Source organism: Onychomys torridus, chromosome 7 (genome assembly GCF_903995425.1).
Source record: "Onychomys torridus chromosome 7, mOncTor1.1, whole genome shotgun sequence".
Lineage (NCBI taxonomy): Eukaryota > Metazoa > Chordata > Mammalia > Rodentia > Cricetidae > Onychomys > Onychomys torridus.
The window spans coordinates 6,124,511-6,146,334 of NC_050449.1; the positions used below are offsets into that span (position 1 = coordinate 6,124,511).

Consider the following 21,824-nt stretch of genomic DNA (forward strand, 5'->3'; position numbering starts at 1 on the left):
TTTCTATCTGCTCCTGGGTTTCAGGTTTCACTAGAGCTCATGCTCTGGATGTTTCTTGTTGACCAAAGACAGTTTGCTGAGCATTATATCTACACTTTTCTTGTGAAATATTACCTTCTGGGTATTTTTTTTTTCTGTTGCAAAATACTCTGTCTTAGTTTTAAAACTTGTGTCTTTGGAAACTAGCCTTCAGGTTTTTTTTTTTTTTTATTCTAGCCATTGAAGTATTAATTATTCAAGAATGTTTTGTTATTGGAATCTATTGATTGGGGTTCAATGTCAGGGAGACAGGTTTCCTGTGTATCTGCCCACATTTCACAGCAGGTTCTGTTCTGTTTTGTAATTTTTCGGTTGTTCATAGCGACTTGTTCTGAAATCTTTGACACTTTAGCAGAGTTTGTCCTTCTAAAGTCTTCTCATTTCTGATTACATTAAAAATACCAGGAAACCTAATAAAACGTGAGTGTGGCAGGAATGCAAAGACTTTATCTTTGTTTTGGGCTCAATCACAAATTGTCCATTGTCATGACTGTCTAAAAGTATTAAGTTGTATGTCTTTATAAATATATTCTCTGAACATGGGCGTTCTATGCAGAGAAAGATACAGTCAAATTTGAAATTTCCTTTGGTGTATCTCATGATACAGTTATCTGGCTGTTAATAGTCTTCTTTAATTTTAAGTATTGGATAATGTAATCATGTCATTGACATTCCTAGGATTCATGTTCTTTGGTGCTACTTGCTGAAAGGCCACATTTTAGAAAATTAATTTCTTGTTATTGTATTCACATGAGGATATTTTATCTTCAAGTCCAAGCAACTCAATCAATGTATATATGATATAAGACATTTTATAGGTTTCAAATTTCAAGTTTCTGCATCATAGTGCATTAGTCATCTTTGCTTTGATTTTTAAATGTTTAAATACATTTCCAGATCTCTTTAACTCTTAAGTCTAATATTTAATTGATGACTCCTTACACTCTATTCATTCATAGCATGTTAAAACCACAGTCATAAGCATAATAAAATGAATGAGTGACTGAGGAAGTGGAAAACTACATGATTCTATGGTGTTTTTTGTTAGGCTATTTTTTTTTCTCTTCACTACTTTCCTTAGATTAATTTGTATTATCACAGCTTTACATAATAAACTTGTAATTTAATTGTAGAGTCTGATCAATTTTGTAAATTCTTTGTCTCATGTAAAGTTTGCAATGTAGGTAATAACACAACCACTTATTAGTTAGAAACCATGAGATCAGGCTGGCTAAAAGATTCTATGAATTCAGTTTTGTCATGGGATATACAATATCTTCTAATTTTAGACATACTCATATCTATTTATAGTTATTCATTAATAAAATATATCTGATTTTTCCTAGAAAAATACAGTGCAACTGTGAAAACCACTAAAATAATTTTCATAGAATATTTCCTGTGAATTATTAATGAGCCATGGGATTTTGTTTTGTTACTTTGCTGGGAAAGTGATGTTTAGACTATGTTTAATAGTCACATCAGCATAGCATGGCTTATTCAGTTAACCAGAAAGGGTGGCAAATACTGTCTTTAAGCTTTTTCTTTCTTTGGTAAAATATACATTGAACCATTAACTTTATATTAAAATAATTTTACCTGCTAATTTCTTCTAAACATTACCAATTTACTGTTACCAAATAAAGTAATTAAAAATTTCCTAACATTCTAAAAGAGAATACAAATCACATGACATGGGAAAAGGGCTCTCTAACCAGATCAAGTACTTTGAATGTAATGAGATAGTAGCTAGTTAATTAGTCTGAGCAGCTGACTTATTTTGTACTGATAATTACAGCATGGGTTGTCTTTAGATTTGTGGAAATAACTATTTTTCCAGAGACTCATTCCCCTCACACATGACAGTAGACATAATCTAGTTACTAGTTTAGTCTTAAGGATCATACCATAACGGAATAAAAGAATCATTTGACAGTGATATTAACTATGTAGCTTGTGTGGTAGATGGCCACAGCAGGGTCCCCAAAGTTTTCCATGCCTTCCTTGGACCCAGAGCCTTGGGCAAACTTCCACTGTGGCTCTGTTCTTTATTGAGTGGTTTTCATGGTTCATGAGAGCATACAGATGTTTGCAGTGGGTGTACTTTGCAAATTGTTATTTTTGAATCCCATGTCAGCCCTGCGGCATAACTTGAGCTTGACTTCTGCACAGGGAAAAGGCAATGTAGAGCCAGTGACAAGCCATCCAAGTTGCCACTTTCCTTAAACAGCTCCTGGGCCACTGGAGAGTTGACTGCAAATTAGCATTAAAGAGTCCAAATGAAGGCAGATGTGAAATCACCTAACAGAATCCAGCTAACATGACTGAGTCACACATCAGTATGGCATTTCATTTGCACCAGAAGCTAACTAAAACCTAAGTTTGGATCTATGACTGAAAAGGGCTTTTGTGATCCTTTCAAAGGGGGTGTGATGTGGAAACCTATGAAATTGTGGCCAAGCAACAGCTGGTCCGTTGGTGACAGATGACACAAACAACAACAGTACTTAGCAGTTTCTTCTGTGCAGAGGTACAATTTATCATTTGGGTCACTATTGACTTGTTTTATCCAATAGAATGTGGCAGACATGACACTGAAGAGGTTCCAAGTATAACTCTAGTTGGTCTTGATGCTTCTGCTCTTGAGTCTCACATCCTTGAGAGCTTTATTCAAAGCTGCCTGAGCTAGGTTTGTAGACAATGGGAAGCTGGTGGTCACCTGTACATGTGGTTCTACTCATATCCAGATGACTCCCCAAATGAGTGCCTTGAAGTTGATTGACAGCTGACTGCCGTGTTTTGATGAGAAGAAACCTGATTTCCAGGTTAGGCCAGCACAAGTTGCTAGCCCACAGAATGAACACTTGTTTGAAGCCACTAGGGTTTTGCTGGGAAAGCTGGAGTTCAGACTGCTTAATACTCATTTCAGCAGAGTTATGATAAGTACTTCTTAATTTTTTATAAAATTTATATTTAAACCATATTTCTTATAGCTATAAGAGACATATAAATTACTAACATGCATTAAGTTTTCTCCTCTCCAAAGATGTTTAAATCTATACTCTTCAAACATAAAATGAGAGAGCAAGGGATTAGTCTGGGTGATATTCTTATGAGCTAAAATGTAGAAGTAAGAGCAATATACTCAGAAAATTTAAACAGATAAACAAAAACCCAAAAGCCTCCTTCACCTTGTCTCTCTTTTTTCTCTGAGTATATGCAAGCTTGTCATGGCCAAAGGTCAATCTAAGGTGTTTTCCCTCATGCTACTATCTCAGTTTTACAGAGTAGGCTAGGTGAGTAACCAGTGAGCCTCGAGGACTCATCTATCATCATTTCTCTAGTCCTTGATTACAAACAGCAGCATTCCCAACTTTTTATATGGGTTCTGGGGAGGGAACTTTGTTTGGGATGTGCTATCTGAGCTATCTCCATAATGCTTGGCTGCTCTTTAAAAAGTATATTGGAACATTCTTACTGAAAGGTTCACATCTCTACCCCAAACACCAGAAACACTAGAGCAGCTGATTCAAAATGAGCAGCATGAGAAGACATAATGAACAAAGCTTCTCTTGGAGTTTATAATGTCAGGAAAATACTAAGGTGTTTCTTGATGGACACATTAGAAAAATCAACCAGAATATATGCTCTGGGGACACTTAACAGCATCTTATTACCATATTTAATAACATCCTACAACAGACTTTGTAAAGATGCTGTTTGAAAGGCTAGTCCAGTTATAAATAATGCAGAATTTGATAGGTTTTTCAGTACATCATTATCAGTGTTAAACACAATGCTGTACTGTCATAGTAAATAAGTTTGATCACATTAGCTAGTTTGGCTTCAAAATAGGAAATTCTTTTGGTTTTATGAAACACTTAAGATATACAATAAGAATAGTTGATTTTAAAGTAATGAAAAACTATTAGTCACTGTGTTTCTTACCTTCTACTAGCTGATTCAGCAGGCTTTAGTAATGAGCTTTGTTGAATACAACTGATCATTAATTTTAAAAATTTTCAGCTAATGATGTAGCTGTTTAATAATTTGCATTTTCCTTCTATAGTTTATTTCAATGGTACACGATCTTAGCTCTATGGAGATTATCCTACCAAGTAGTTTTTAAATTTACCTGTTTACCTGAGAGTTTTCAAAAGGAGAGATCATGTCCAATCTACTAATTTATGCCCTTTCTTGATTAATGCTGCCTATACTACAGTTAATCATTAAGTGTGTATCAAGTGAACAAACCTTGACATGTCCCCTTCTGACATTGGCATATTCATATTTTGGGGGGCAATTTACCAGTTGTGAGGGTACTAAAATCATTGTTTTTTTATGATTGAGTTCATAGTTTGTTTGACATATACACTGAAGTTATCAATCATATCTGCTAGGCATGGTACTAGGTGCTGGCAGCTGAGAGCAGGATAAATGGTGTTCTGAAAAAAATGTTGTTGATAAACGTGTAGTATGTAAAGCAATAAATGTGGCAAAAAGCAGACATTCTGACCTTAGTCCCTTTTCTCCGTAACTGTATTTCATCCTCAGAACTGCTTTAGAATGAGAAGCAGCTTCTATAAAATGGGCACACAGCACTCAGAAAATTGTTATCTCAATGTCCTTGAACATTGGGTCTTAATGTTGTGACAGTAACTTTCTATTTCTTGTATTCTACAGAAACGTTCAAGCAACATGTAAATTTATGTGAAATACATGTAATCATGTCATACAATACACACTTTATCTCTGGTTTTAATTTGGAAAACTCTCAAAATATTATTGCTAGATACATATAATCACAACATAAGTGAAACTAAGAAAAATCACAGGACTTTAAGTCTTACAGGTGAAGAGGGAAGTCATCTTTAAGACAGAATTCACACAGTAATATATTAAGTGAGTTTCACATGCATTTTGAGGGTGTACATTTCTTAGTGTGTTATTATTTAGGACTTCAGTTTTTCTGTGTGCCTTTCCACCTAATTTCCTTCTCTTCTTGTCATTGTTTTGTCTACAAAATCCTTCATTCCCTTTTCAGAAAATACTTGGGAATTGTTTAGCTTTACAGTCTGTTCTGCTTGAATAGGTTGGATCAGGTGTTACTTTGAGACCTTGAAAACATTACACCTACTCTTCTTGCTACCCTGAAAGACTTTATGCTTCTTAAAAGCAGCCCCCATATTAGCTGTACTCATTTGCCTCCCATGGGATGCTTGCTATTAATTAGCACAGAATCCTCCCTTCCTGGACCACTGCCTGTTGGATAGGTTCTAATTAATCTTTGTAGGATGCAGATAAATTTAGAAGTCCTATATTGTACACTGATCAATACTCTTGTGGCCTATCATTTGTCATTAACAGTGGTGGCACCTGACATAGGAACTGTGAAGAAATGAAGAGAGTGCAGCTACTAGAAACCGGAGAAGAAAGTATATTTACCATGGTGGGGTGTGATGTCAATTGTCAAATAAACCAACAGGTTCAATATGTGGGAAATAATTGTTTTTCATATGTACTGAAATCTCTAAGTTGTTCTTTTCTGCTTTCCCTATGTAAGAATATAAATGGAGACAGGAAATGAAGCACAGTCTAGTAGTCATTTCTAAACTTTCCTATTCCTCCTCTTCTGAGGGAGAAAACAACTTTGAGATGCTGCCTGCTGAGCTATTAAAGCTAGACTTACATTGTAATATGATAACAAGTAGCTCATGAAAGAAACTAGGGGATTTTGAAAAGCTAAAAACTAAATACATCATAACACTTAGGCATCCTTTAGAATTTAACACAAAATAGATGTTGAAAGTGGCACTGTGAAATAAAACTGGGATTGAAAAGGTGTCTTGGAGATAATGGCTTCTCAAAAGTCTATCTCTTTGAAAGTTACTTTGAGAAACAATATAATAGTCATTCTAAAATATAGTTCTTACATAGCAATAGCATGTCAACTTATAAAACTAAGTCATGCTCACTTATATAATTCTAAGTCATATGTAGGATCCAATAATTGGATGATATTTTGCTTATTAAGGCTCTTAAAACTACAGAGAAAAAAACTAGTATACTCTGTTTTACAAAGTAAAAAGTATTAATTAGTTAATTAACAGTCCTACTATATTATGCATTTTCTCACTCTACTGGTTAAATTATATCTTGATTCATAGATAGATGCTTGGCATCCACTGAAAGTAACACAAAGACAACACAACCTACCAGTATTTCATCAACATGATTAATTAGAATCTGCCATATTTATCACTTTTATTAAGAACGACTTTGATCATGATTTACAGAGAAACCACCTTCATCATATACTTTAACTTTGTAATGGAACAAAGTGGATAAAAACCACTAATGTCTTCTATACCTAGAATGGAAATTAATTACTTGGTCTGTTTGCCATAAAAAATGTGGCTGTTATAATCAATGTTAGTTTCCTGCTGTCCTAAGTAGTTAGATTTTATTCTATCCACTGCCTTTTCAATGTATTTCATCCTCAGAACTGCTTTAGAATGAGAAGCAGCTTCTATAAAATGGGCACACAACACTCAGAAAATTGTTATCTCAACATCCTTGAAGATTGGGTCTTAGTGTTGTGACAGTAACTTCCTATTTCTTGTATTCCACAGAAAGTTTCAAGCAACATGTAAATATATGTGAAATACATGTAATCATGTCATACAATACACACTTTACCTCTGGATATGCATATTTATTCAGAGCTTAATGTGCATTGGGTAATTGTTAAGTTTAGAATATAAGTATGCTTCTACATTCTAGAATTATAAAGTATAGAAGAAAAAAGGGTAAAGCAAACAACCATTGTTGTGTTCAATACTTGCTGTGTTGGATGGTGCAAAGACTATACTAGAAGCACCAAGGAGATGCTAGCCAGTTGTGAGGGCAATGTAGTGGTTTTCACAGCCTATAAGTCTGGGAAAGTGTTATGGTAATAGATAGTGATGTCAAACATGGTATTTTAAGAGAATTGGTATGTTTTGTTATTAAACAAAATGTAAAGGAGAAATGGTAGAAGATTTTGAAATTTGAAATGCAAGCTGGAGTTACATCTAGCGGTGTATGTGTGTGTGTGTGTACAACATGCACAAGCCTTCAAGTACATGAAAATGTGAGCATGTACATTTATTTGTATATGAATGTATGGTTTTTTGTTTGTTGGGCTTTGTGTGTGTGTGTGTGTGTGTGTGTGTGTGTGTGTGTGTGTGTGTGTATTGTTGAAGTTAGTCAAGATGGTGAGATATGGTGTGATAACATTGCCCTGTTAGGAATATCATGATGCAGTTTCAGCACAGAAGAAGCCTTTTCATTATTTTTGCTAAACTTTAACCTTAAAAACTCTGTAACAAATCACACCTCATATTCAGATTTAATCTTCCAGTGACTGGGAAGAGTTGTTCACAAAATGGTTGCCTTGTTGCAGAACGCACCAATGAGAGCCCCAGGAAGAACGAGCTTGCTCTCACAGAAGGCATTCTTCAGAACCCTGGAAAGTAGATATTTTAGGATGCGTGGCCAGTGTTCTTAGTAACGTATAAGCCTTTAAGGAGTTTGGTGGTTTTAAACGACAGCATGTGATTTTAATATATTGATAGTGATTAAGAAAGCTAGTAAACATAGGCTTCATTGTCAGCTAGAGAGCTGAGATGCCAAGGCAGAAATGTGATCTCATTACACCCCAAGTATTCAGAAACCACAGTGAAGAACAATGCCTAGTTGTAGGTTTTTCTTTTTGAACTTTGAAACAGAAAATCAGATTTTGAATACCCATCATGACAATATTATGACATCAGACTCAAAGAAACTAAGTGATAAAACATGGCTGTGAAACAAGCGGCATCAGGCTCCTGACTCCATTTCTTTCCTGGTACCAACTGCTGCCATTGGTGGGATCTGCTTGCTCTCACTGCTATTGCCATAAAAATAAGGGTCATAGAGGAGAATGGAAAGCTTAAAAATTCCCTGACATAAAGTTCTACTTATATGTTTCAGTTTAGACCTTGCTAAATTAAACTTGGCCCAAGCAGCTTCTGCATCCTGAATTTCTAGAGTATAATGTGCTCCCTAACTGGTTTGTATCTAGCTGAAGGCCTTACCTAGAGTCTATCTGAAAGAGTCCTGGTTACCAGTCAGAGCAGCTGGTTTTCAGTCACTCATAGGCAACTAATCCATTATAGCACATGGCTATCTCTCGCCAACCAGGTGACTGATTCCTGTAGCATTCAAGGAGGAGTTTGTTCCCAGCTCAGCTAGGTGGAGCTCACTACACTTCTCATAGTTCTGAGTACTGTGTGATTTACACACCATCCTGTGCTCACAGAAGCTCTGCTCAATTTAGTTTGTGTATACTTTCTTTTCATAGTCTGAACCATATAAGGAAAGACTTTTAAATTTATTCTGAAACAATTTGGCTCTGATATTTTTGGTTGTGAGCCTAGCCTTTAACGGCTGAGCTATCCCTCCAGCCCGAAACAATTTGGCTCTTAGGAGTCGGATCTATAGGACTGCTTATGTGAGTGTATCTATATTTATTTGTTTGTGTATGTATACAAACACACACAACCAGAAAATTGTTTTTGATAGTAAAATATACCAATATTAGAAAATGAAAACTAAGAAGCATCCATGGTGATACACACCTGTGATCCCAACACTCAATGAAGGCAAGATAGTCAGGGGCCCATGGTCATCCTCTAGTATATAGTGAGTTTGAGGCTCACAAGGGATACATAGTACCTTGTCTAAAAACAAAAGGAAAACTCAATGTAAATATAACTGTATAATCACACTAAAATCTTTACAGGAAGAAGTGGCTTTTTGAAGGGGAATAATTGATTCTAGATGAACTTGTTAAGAGTGTTACCAGAAATGAACATAACTGACACACAGGTTCTAAAATTGCACAGAGGCCATTTATCTACATTGTTTGCTGTATTTGTTGATTAAATAGTAAAGTTAAAATATAATTTTACAACAGTTTTAGATATGTTGTAGGTTTGGTAAAAATATAGTATTAGGGTTGATTCCTAGTTTGAGTAAGAGTTAGGTACACAGAAATGATTTACATTTGGGAAAGTTTTTATTTTTATGAACTTTATTTTTTCCAGGCAAAATTTCTTATATCATATGATAGACTATCTACAGCAAGAATGTAAGGCATTTCAAAAGCCTAACACATTGTGAAGTTTCTCATAGATACTCAGTAAATGACAGGGTATTCCACATTTTTTTTTTTTTTTTTTTTTTTTTGTGATGGCATTTGTAACTAGGCTTATCTTAGGACAGGAACTGGAGAAGTGAACAAGCCATGGAGATTCCTTTGCAAGTTCTGTGGGAATTAATACTTGTGAAGCAATGAGGGAAACAGAAGCGGGCAGAGAGGAGGTTCCTGTGTGGTGTGGTGGTAGCAGAGTCTCAACCAATCCCAGAAGGAGCTCTGAGCTGAAATAGCCCTTCAGTGCTGCCTTGTCTCTGGCAGGCAGGAGACTCCCCTTCACAATAGCCCTACACACTCATTGCTCCTTCGCACTAAGCACAGGTGAGGGAGTGGAGCATGCATGGAACTGCTCTTTAAAATGAAGGCAATTCCCAGAGTGGGTCAGTGAAATGTGAGTCACCATAGCTGCTAGCTGCCAGAATTCCTAGGGGACGGAGGTCCTCGGCACTGAAAAGAGAACCCAGACTTCACCCCAGAGTTTACTACCCTGATTAAATGATGTTTGCAATGTAGACATGTAAGTCGTGTTTTCCAAGTGGATTCATTTGAACAGGCTCGCAAGGCAAAAAGAGCAGCAAGAGCGGGAAGAAAAAAGACATGTTCTGAAAATACCGATTTGTCAATTAAGCCTCTTAATCAGTTATTGCTCTGTTTTATTTCTTCTGTGCGACTTGAAATGCTGGGAGAAGAGTGTCATAGAAGATTATGACAGTAATGTGGGTCCTAGTTTCAACAAGAAACATTTGCCATGAGTAGAGAGTGGTCATTTTACATGGATCTTATGTATTAGTATTCTTAAGTATTTCTTAGCTTACTTATTCTAAATAATAGCATGTATGTTATTTATAAAGAGTTTACTGTCTTGGGAAGATAATTCTTTGTTGGATTGTGGTGGGGAAGATGTTCAATTATCAAGATCTGTTGATTGTTCTTCAAGGTACAACCACAGGAAAATTCATAAAAAAATAAATTAGAAGTTTGGCATGAATTATGAAATGAATAATTTATCTAAGTAATGTATTGTGAAAAGTGACATGCTAGGTGAGAATGGGAAACAAGAGAAAATGAATCTGTATATAAACTTGTATCAAAGCTAGCAGACACACCAGCAATGGTGCCAACAAATGACTGGCTCACATTTTCAGGTCACATTTTCAAAGATACAGAACTTCATCCAGACAAATTTGTTCTTTGGTCCCACTGCAAGCAACCAAGCCCAGAAGACTACAGAATTACACACATTCAGTTTGAGCTTTAGGTTCATAAAATACAACTAGCAAAGGAGAAAACTGTGGAAGGCATGGACTGTATCTGTGCACATCTATCTGTAGATATTATCTATATACCTCTATCATCTATGTCTATGTAAAGAAACTTCTGGACTTAGAAGCTAGAGGGTGTTAAATGTCTGGAGTTCACAATCTATGATAGCAACCCTTACTAAAGAGAAAGGAGAGTTTCCATTTCTCACTCTCTACAACCCCTAGCTAATGACCTAAAATTCCATGGGGCCAGTCTGTGAAGTGAGGTGATGTATTTCCCTTGGAGACCGTAGAACCAAGGCCAACAATGTCCATAAGTAAGACTTTCTTTCACCTTAGGGAGCTTGATTTCCACTCCCTACCAAAACCAAGCAAACAAAACTAAAAGCTAAAACGTTGCAGAGATACCAGTAACCATTCATATTCTCTGCAGTGCTGTGACAATGCACACAATGACAGAAATTATGCCTCTAAGTTAACAAACATGTTTATTATAATACCATACCTAGGAGGTCATTTTGGTGTGTGCTAGCTCATGTGCATGCTTGTGGACACTTACACACCTGGTCTTGTTGCCTTTAGACAGAGTCTTTCTTGAAACTGGAGCTAGCCATTTGTCAGCTCAGGTAATGGCAATCCTCTTGTCTCTGCACTCCTCCACTGCTGAGATTGTAGGTATGAGTAACCATGCCTATATTGTGTTTGTTTGTTTTGTTTTGATGCAGGTGCTGGGTATCTGTGCTCAGGTGCTCAGGTTTGCACAGATGTGTTCTTAACTACCAAACAATCTCTCTGGCCAACGTGGGCTGTAGTTAAATGGAAAAAAAAAATGTTTGTTTTTTGTTTGTTTGTTTTTGTTTTTTATTTTTATTTTTTATTGGATGGCTAAGTCAATCCTGTCCTATATAATGAAATGATCATCAGATTTCATCAAATTTGAGAACATTTAAAAATTCTAGAATTACAGCCTGCTGCTTTGTGGATATTGTGCATCACCAGCATGGTGTTGCTGACCTACTGAGCTCCTGTCTGCATTGTTGTCTACAGATCATACACTGAGAATGAAGGAACGTGTTCCAATTCTAGACTATCTTGGAGGCCAATCTTTTATTTAACATATCTTTTTTCCCCCGAGACAGAGTTTCTCTGTGTAGTTTTGGTGCCTGTCCTAGATTTCACTCTGTAGACCAGGCTGGCCTCAAACTCACAGAGATCCACCTGCCTCTACCTCCCAAGTGCTGGGATTAAAGGCATGTGCCACCACTGTCTGGCTGCCAATCTTTTATTTAACTCCAAACTGTGTTAAAGGGAACAATTTGCTGTTGCTTTTTACTCAAAATCAATTAAGAAGAAAAGAGAGAGAAAGGAAATAAACTATTCTGTATGGAATCATGTTTTAATAGAAATTTTTTTAGTACTAATGACATTAGAATCTCTGAAATAATGGATTAGTGAAACTGAGAAATGATTTATGCCATGTGTGTGTGTGTGCTCTCACTTTGCTCAACAAGCACAGATAGAGTGGCTAGTCTGTGTGCAGCTTTGGTGCAATATGATGTTTAAAATGTGGTAAACCATTGTGTTAAACTCCACTTTTATGGTCTAGAGTTCAAAATGATTTAATTGTAGGACCACAGACTAAAGTGGCTGGACGGATACCTACTCTGAGGAGGCACTGTTTCTTAACACAGCCGAAGCATGAAGAATAGACCCTCATTGGGGTCATCTGAATACTCTGAATGCTTTGAAAATAGCCACTTTCCATGTCAGCTGCCTAGAGATTTGGTTGGTAGTTATTTTATGTTCTGTCCCAATTAAATGCTTTGTAGTATATTATGGGAAAGCTGGCATGAAGCAAAGATAAAGATGTGGCAGTCAAGAGACTGTTGGCAAGAATAGAAAGTTGGTAGCCTCCCAGGTTTTGAGGATTCAGATCTAGACAAAGAGCCAAGAGCAGATGCTACACTGATAGGAAGGCTGAGTTCTGGACCACACCATTGGAGGAGGGGAGAACATACACGGGCCCAGATTAACTTCTAACTGTGAATATTACTAATTCAGAATGAGCCAGAGAAAATGTGTGCCTTGAACTGATCCACTCTAGCTGATCAGTGTACTGATTAGTGATGCAGTTCTCCAAGACTTCTGCATGCTGATTTGATGGAGAGGCTGCAACAGCAGCATTGAGTCTCTCCTAATACTCTGCTGTCCTAACAGCATGTCTGAGGAGCTCATTGACTTTTACTCTAGTTATACTTCTCAGAAATGGAATGGTCCAATCAAGAAATCATTCTGTTCTAACTTCCACTCCTCAGTAAAGATACCTTTTCCCCAAAGAACAGACTAAGAGCAGAGGCATCTGTAACAGGGAAACAGACATGGTGAGAACTTCTCATCTGAGGCAAAATCCTCTAGGCATTAAAGTTTTTATGTTCTTCTTTTTTTTTTTTTTACTCACCTACAACTCTGAAAAACCCTTGGATATAAATTAGGCATGCTTATGATTCCCAGACTTAGAAAATGGGTTATTAAATCACTCGTCCCAAAGCCATTCCTAGGTAAGGAGCTATTGCAATATGTAGCTATGGGAGAGGGAGTGGACTGCGCTTTACAGCAAGGCCAAACACTTGAGAATATATAGGCATCACAGACTGAAGTTAATGGATTAAAAAAAAAGCAGAGGATACATAGCTGGGTGTGTAGGGAAAGCAGTGGATCTAGGAGGAATCAGGAGAGGGAGTTAAAATGATCAAAACACGCTGTATGAAATTCTCAAAGAACTGCTTTTAAAAATGAAAGAAGACTAAAGAAAGGTGAATTCTCTCCAGGTTTCTGACAGTGTAGTCTGGTCAGGGAATTAGCTCTTTGTGAGTGTGTGAGTTCCTTATTGCTGAAGGGTCAGAACATACACTAACACCTAAGGAAGAGCCAGGTTCCACTTGGGTCAACACTAAGTCCCTGCTCAGCACTGAGGTGCAATACCCTTTCTGTTGCCTTGATTTCTCTTCTCTCTACTTTGCCTATCCTAATGCTAACCTATAAAGTCTACATCATGTCGAATAGACAATGTGCTCCATCAAATAACGTGAATTAATATAACCATATTTGAGAATCAATAGTATGTGTATATCTTAGTGATTGGTGAACAACAGGTAGTCAAATTTCTTATCTCTACAAGAATAAAAGATCATATTACTCTTTCTTGTCTGGTTTCCATCAACATTTGACTATTACAAAAATTAGCAATTAACTTTTTTTTAATTCTTCAAATAATATCTCATTAAATGGTGGAGGCAGGCTTCCAGTTTAGAAGCATCCAGCCCCAACTCCTGAGTGCTAAGGTTATATGCATGTGCCCTCACTCCTAGCCAAATTTTTTCTTTATTTGTTTTATGGCCATGTTTTTATTGAGTTGCTTAATGACCTGCACAATCTGTATCCTTGCTAAAGACTGGGATCAATGATTCTATTTTTATTTCTCATGGGTTTTAGACAAGGGTTGGGAACACATTAGGCAGCCAAAGAATACCATAAGAGTAAACTTTGTAAAGCACAGTCAATATACTATGGTTTTTAAGCCTACTGACTTTTCTTTTTTTTTCCTCCTTTTTTATTTATTATATTTATGTTTTAATTTTACACATCAGCCATGGGTTCCCCTGTCCTCCCCCCTCCTGTCCCTGCCCCCACCTTCCCACCAGCCCCTCCCCTCAATTCCCATCTCCTCCAGTGCCAAGACTCCCCTGGGGATTCATTTAAACCTGGTGGATTCAGTACAGGCAGGTCCAGTCCCCTCCTTCCAGGCTGAGCAAAGTGTCCCTGTGTAAGCCCAAGGTTCCAAACAGCCAGCTCATTCACTAAGGACAGTTCCTGGTCCCATAGGCTGGATGCCTCCCAAACAGTTCAAGCTATTCAATTGTCTCAGTTATCTGGAGGGCCTGCTCCAGCTGGGGGCTCCACAGCCTTTGGTTCATAATTCATGTGCTTCTATTTGTTTGGCTATTTGTCCCTGTGCTTTTCCAATCTTGGTCTCAACAATTCACACTCTTACAGTCCCTCCTCTTTCTCTACAATTGGACTCCTGGAGCTCCACCTGGGGCCTGGTCGAGGATCTCTGCATCCACTTCCATCAGTTATTGGATTAGAGTTCCAGTACGACCATTAGGGTTTTTGGCCATCTGATCACCAGACTAGGTCAGATCAGGCTTTCTCTCGACCATTGCCTACTGACTTTTAAACTTGTTTCCCCCTATTTAAAATTCACTTATGTAGCCTGGAAAAGTGTGACTCCTTGGTCTCTTTATTTAAAAAGAAAGAAAGAAAGACTAGAACAAAGTCTATACCCTCTTTCCCTATACTTTTATTATCTGTGATTGATGTCTTGTGTAATGTTACCTCTGCTTCTTTCTCTTAAAGTTACTCATTGAGTTCCGACGTCGTGTCTACTATGAGACCTCACTGTGCTATGCAGAATACTGATTCTTCTTTGTTCCTAAAACATGCTGTAACCCATTCTGCCTTTCAGCTGCTGCATGACTTGTTTACTCTTTGAAATAATGCTGTTTTCTGTAGGCAGCTAGTGAAATCCTGCCCACTCACACTTTTCAGATAGCAACTCTTTCTGGCAGCTGCATGCTTAAGTCACTGTGCTATAACAGAGCTGCACTCACCATTCTTAGATTGTGCTCTCTTGGGATTGAAGGGCTCTATTTTAACTCTAGGTCCCCAACATCACTTAGCTAATAGCATTGAAACTTTTTTTAAAGAATAAATTTACTAATTCTCCCCATTCAGTTTATTTATATCATTAGCCAAAATGGATTGGGTAGAATTGGATGAAATATTTATGGATGGATTGTTTGGCCCTTTCTAGAGATAGCTTTGGTAATAGACTCACTCCAGCCAGTTTGCCAGGTTTTTAAAACAAGGCCTCAGGAAAGAGTGCAAGCAAAAATCCCATCTTTTTCTATATATTCCTTTAAAATGAAGTCCCACAGCCACTATCTATGTAAGCCATGTCAACATAAATTTATGTAGATGTTTTGCAAAAGCCCTACACAGGGATTTAGCTAGTTATACCTACAAAGCAATATAAAAACATAGAACTCATTAAAAAACTAGTTGAAGAGTTAAGACCACTGTTACGGTGTACTTCTGTATCTGTTGAGATGCTGAACATTATCATTGAGATCTCCCTACTCTTCACCCTTGACGTTCGACTGACTCATTTTATTCTACTGAGAGGTAATATACGAAGACACTCTCCCCTTCTTTTCCAATTCACTGCCCCAGTCCTTGCCTTCAGTCACCCACTGGCAGCATCAGCAGTCCTACTGCAGGTGGCAGCATCCAGAGCTTCAGACAGGGACTTGCTCTGTGCTCTCCCAGGTCCCACTTGTCTTCCTAAGGATCCTTAGTGCTTCATTTCCAGATCATATCCATGCCTAGGCTTTGTCATTCAGAACAGAGCTTAGTAATCATACTCTCTCTCCTGCACACCTGACTTCCAGCATCTTCCCTCAGTCTCTCTGGTAGAGGTCTGTCTGTAGCAGCTCACAGTGCCTCTCAAAGCTCCCTTCCTGATAGCAGACCCATTTCTCACTCTAAAGCACTGTTACTAGTCTGCAGAGAAGTGAAGCAGGGGCAGAAGGGGAACCTCATGCAGCCTATATCCTTGACACCAACCAGGTTCTGAAATACTTGAGAGATTTGTGATGCACAATTCCTTTTACACTTCACAGCTCCAATGCTACAAAATATCTTAAGTACACACCTAGTTCTAGAAATCATTTAAATATAAAACACAAGTCTTACATTGCTTTAAAGCTAGAGATTTTGTCACTCCAAAGGTTAATTGTCATATGGCTTGTAACTATGCATAAGGCTGGCATGGAGCAAGTGGCCAGTTTTGCATTTCTTAAGGCAAAAATAGCACACATGCAAAGAGGACAGAGCCGGTATTTGTGAAAAACATCAAAGACATTAATTTATAGAAATGATATCAGCCCAAAATGGTCATAACTATGAGGCAACACCAAAAATTCTTTTATCTTATAATTTTTCCAAGTCCATCAATTTATCTGTTGCTATTTTTAAAAGGTAGGCCAAACTTCTCTATAGAGAGCCATTGATCATTTCAGATATATTTTACTATGTATTTCTTATTGTTCAAAATGAATATTCACAGCTAATCCTGATAAGATATACTTTTATCAGTTTATTTTTGTCTAAGTAATAGTTTGGGTTCTGTTTAATGATGTGATAAAAATCTTATGAATGTATAATTAAGTCAGATTAGAGGAAGGAAAAACCCACACAAGTTGTAAAGAAAATGAATTTGACATAACTTAGGTATTCTATACACAATGTAGCCAGTCATAACTGGTCACTCAGTTGGAATGTGCTTCTGACATACCTTCTCCCCTCATAGCTGCAAAGTAAACTGGATAACTTAGATGAAAGTGTTCAACTTGTGCCATATTGACAAGTGCAATACAGTCCATTCTTCTGTTTCTAGATGAAAGGATTTGGTCAGAATCTAAGTTAAGAAGGATCTCCATAATTATCTGGTCCACATTCTTACTTCCTGTTGTAAGAAGGGTCAAGGAAGTACCTGTGGTTGACCAGGGATAGAGTTAGACTCCATCCAAAGAATTACTAACTTTAGGTCTAAGACTTTTCTTTTTATGATATCAAAGAATGTTTAAGCTAAGTCTAATGCAAAGTGAGTTACACCACTTGGATTCATTATAGCTTTCTGATGTTTCTCAAAAAAGTTTTAGGGCAAAACACCTTGATATTAGTGATAACTTTATATTAAGATTTTAGAGAGAAATGTAGTTGGGCTAAACTTGTCAGTCAATATAGAAATAAAATTATGGCCCCTACCACCATGCTCACCATTTGTTCCATGGCCTTTCTTCCACTCTCACTAAGTTGCCCTTTCATGTCTCAATGTGTCCATGGAGCAGTGGCTTTCCTCACTTCCTTATAGGGTTCAGAAGCTGAGGTGGTCTATGATATGCAGTGTACATGATTTCTTACTTTATTTGGTTGATTACTAATAGATATATAATATTCAATATTACTAAAATCCAAAGATTGGACAGACAAGAAACATACTATGAATTTTTATTAGAAGCTAGTGAACATATATGACTATGGGTTGTGGGTTTAACCTTCACTGCTTAGGAGAAACTGGTGAGCCTTCAAAATTTTTACTATTATATAAGGATCAGGGCAGACTCATCTATTATAATATAGTTATAGCTAACAATTCTTTAAATAGTAGAGTAGCCATTAATAGCAATATGACTTCTAGAAACAACATGGAAACATTTATGCTTTGACTAAACTAATTTTGCAAAGGCAAAGAAACCATACTCATATACTAATGAATTGCAAAGTTCCTGCTGGGTCTGAAATAGTAATTTCAGTTATACATGACATAAAATTATTTTTATACATTTTTACATTTGTGTCAAGATGCATAGAAAAATTACTACTCAAGAATCAAAAATATACAAACTTACAGCCCTGATGCTTTCAAAATGTCCACCTTCTTTCTCAAAGTCAATAGGTTGTCCTTTTAGTGTCCAATAGAAAGTGACATCCAAACTGGAGTCGTGGATGGCTTTGCAGTTGAGAACAATGCTCTCTCCAACAGTTAACTCTGTTCTTTTAGGAGTAAGCTCTATCCTTGTGGGTTCTGTAGGGGAAAAAACAGATGCATTAGTATAATCACCTCTCCACATCTCACAATACCTTAAACTATAGAGAAAGCTTAGACATGGAACATGTACAGCATCTTCAAATATATGCACCAGATTTTGATTTCTATCTTCAAGTATATCATCAAAAACTGAAATACTAGGGTTTTGGCAGCTACACCTCCTCCAAATTACTCTCTCAATGGAGCTAAAAATATAATTCTACCACATTGGACTTGCTTCATGCTGGACAAAACCTTCTATGAACTGGGAGGAGGCATAGAAGAGGGATTATCTATCTAATTATGAAATATAATTTTTGATACTTTGTGGCTAGTTTAACTATATAAAACCTTTAAAGAGCTGAGTTACCATGGTTTTACGTCAGCAAAAATATTCTAACTGCTAACTGGCAACAACTGAATTTCAAAATTGGCATTTTTAATATTATTTTATGGACTTAGAAGAACGTTGAACCAATTAAGTGGAATTGGCCATCCACTCATTGATTAAGGTTAAACGACTGTGATGTTATGTGGCGTGAATAAAGTAGAGAGGTGACAGAGACAGGTTTTTGTTTTCTCTTTCTTCATCAGAGTCCTTCATGTGGACAGGGAAGAAAGACAGGCATGGCAATGAACTTCATTGTCTTCTGAATTCTATCACTTGTGAGAGGATCCTCCCAGGAGAAAACACTACTCTTAGCTGTCTATGGTGTCTTTTCCGAGCAGTTTTGAGAAAAACCCAAGCTGAGGGAAAGAGTGACACTTTAAAGATGAACCCTCTTAAGGTCCCGTTGTGTTTGGTAGCCTAAGTCAGGGCTTTGTCAAACAGCACAGGTGAACAGTGTGCTGGAGCTCAAGGTTTATGGACATGATGTTTCCGGAGTAACCCAATTTTCATTTTCACTCACAAATAAACAGTTTGTGGCTCCATCGCTACCTTATCGGAAGATGAGCATCCAGGGGACTAGGTCCAAGCCTGGGTCCCTGGGCTGGATGCTAGTAATGTTTGATATACATGGGAATATTTGAAACACTATATTCTGTTCTTCCCTTGTGTCTGCCTTTTCTCTTGTTGGAGTCTTGACTATTTAAATTATGGTTTTATTTCTAAAGGTAGAGCGAGGTAAACCAAACCATATCTCTAGTCTGTTAGCATTAAATATAATACCAGTCGTGAGTCACACCAGCCACCTCCAAGACTTTTCTTCATTTTCTAAACATAAACTTTTTTTTTCTATTTTCATAGGCAAAGGATGATTTTCTGTGTAATAGATGTATAATGAAGAAGCAATTACTTTATAATTCAGTTGTTAAAAACATCATTTTGTTAATTGATGGGATTTTGCTACCTAAAATATGAGTTAAAAAAAAAACTATTTTAAAAATTTCATTTTGACGTTTACTTCTGTGTGAACATGTTAGTTAAATTGCCCATGGAGGCTAAAAGAGGGTGTCAGAGCTCCCAGAGCTGGCGTTAGCAGCCCTGGGATGTGGCTTCTGGGAACTTTGCAAGACAACAGATGCTCATAACTGTTGATCTGTCTTTCTAGTCCCCACTTCCATTTTTTAAAATAGCTCAACTATTTCACACAACGTTGTGGACCTGAAATCTAGTTCATTTAGTCCTAGGAACTTAGTAAACCTATAGACAATAAGATCTACCTCACACAAAAATAAAGGCATATAAAAACCATGTAGTCACAGACATCTCTGAGAAGTTGTGGCACCAGGTGACCTGAGGTGCCTGCCTCCACTCTGTGGGATGGGTCCTCTTACAGCTACCCTGCTTTCCCCATTGCCTGGTTAAAGTAACAGCAAATGGACATCCTTAGTTGGTGCTAGAATTATTCCTGATAGAGGGAGGGAATGTTTGAATATTGGAATGGTTAAGGTTGAACTCAAGGCTTCAGGTATGTGAAGCACTGGCTCTGCCATCTGGTTATCCCAGCCCAGATGCTGTAAAAATACTTTTATAATTTTAGTATTCTTTAAATTTTGTTACAGTGAATAAAAACTAATAAACATTTTTATTCTTTTATTAATTTTGTTCAAAGGAAGATACTGAAATGTCTATGAATAGTGGACTCCTTTCCTTTTGTTATTTGCTTGTTAATTTATTTGTATTTTCGAGACAGGTTTTCTCACTTTAGCTCAGGTTAGCCTCAAAGTTGCAGCAATTCTCTTGCGTGTGTGTGTGTGTGTGTGTGTGTGTGTGTGTGTGTGTGTGTGTCCCCTGAATTGGTGCTAGGAATAGAACATGGGTCTTCTGAAATAACAGTAAATGCTCTTAACTGCTGAACCATCTCTCTGCTTGCCATCCAACCAGATTTGGATAATTAAACAATTTCATCCCAAAAGCTGGGGTTATAGGTGGGAGCCACCATTCCTTGCTTTGTTTTAATTCTTTAAATGATGGAAATAAAAATTGGTTGTGTTAGTTCTGTAACAAACTTTAAAACTAAGACATTCACATCAATCAATGCAAACACATGTATGTGTATCTTGCATTTATTTCCCCCCTGATGTTGAGGCCTGGAAGCCATGGCTGTGAAACATCCGGCATGTTACCTGTTATCTTACCTTTGACAGACAGGGAAGCTATAATCTCTGCGGAACCGAAGATGTTCTCCCCTTGGCAAATGTACTTTCCCTCATCTGCTTTAGAAGCATTTACGATCCTCAGGCTTCCATCTGGAAGAATAGCTATTCTGAAAAGTATTAAAAAGGTTTGTTCCTGTTTCATTGCAAGGTAAATGGAAAGAAATTCCAATGAAGTCCAAACCTCCTCTAAGGTAATAGATAATAAGTAAGACGAAGGAGCTCTGTTGAAAATACAAAGTGGTAGATGCTTTCTCCTCTTCAAGATTTGATGCAATAAACCCACTTAATATCTTCTTTTATCCAAAAGATGAAGAAACTTGCAAGTTACTTCTCTTGTGATAGTTTCTGACAGTTAATTTTAAAAGTGGTGGAGAAAGGTGACCCTGAATTTAGCTATTATTGCCTGATGCTGTACTATCACTAGCCACATTTTATTACCAAGCTAAGGTATTTCACCGTATACCAAAAGTGACCCCAAAAATGAAATAGAAAGAGAAACAGCATAAAAACACAGGGGAGGACAAGTACAGACATAAAATTAACTGTATGCAGCTGAGAGGTGATTAGTGACTTTCCCAGCACCACACAGGGTTAGCAAGCATGGAAATGTGGCCTGCTAACCACACTGCTCATGCTGCACTCTGAAGTACAGGAATGCGATGTTCCAGTCTGCAAGTGGGCTCTTGCATGACCTTTGGTAAAAATGGACCTTCCGTTTTCTATAAAGGTGAAAAATTAAGGCATTATTAAAAATTTTAGAAGTTCAGTGCAAATGAGGTTGACATTTGGAATTACCACATTCCCCTCTGTATTTATCATTCTGGGAATTTATGCACTTCAGACTTAATTAGCACTTCGGTCATTTTCTCCCTCTCATGCTTGTGAACTGTAACCCTTTATTTCACCAGCACAACAATCCACACAAGCCAATTGAAAGGCTGAAGCAAGCTTTGTGCTTAGGTGATGCTGA

The 21,824-nt window shown here is 37.3% G+C and overlaps 1 protein-coding gene across 1 annotated transcript in view; it reads right to left on the reverse strand.

The window, feature by feature from the left end:
- The window catches only part of Cntn5 (contactin 5), a 463,340-nt gene that overhangs the window by 109,776 nt on the left and 331,740 nt on the right, over positions 1–21,824 (reverse strand). Inside the window, exons 12-13 of the mRNA XM_036192364.1 lie at positions 20,834–20,961; positions 18,072–18,247 (exon numbers count right to left, since the gene is read on the reverse strand). Of these exons, the coding sequence (XP_036048257.1) occupies positions 18,072–18,247; positions 20,834–20,961 (304 nt within the window). The remainder of the gene's footprint in view (positions 1–18,071; positions 18,248–20,833; positions 20,962–21,824) is intronic.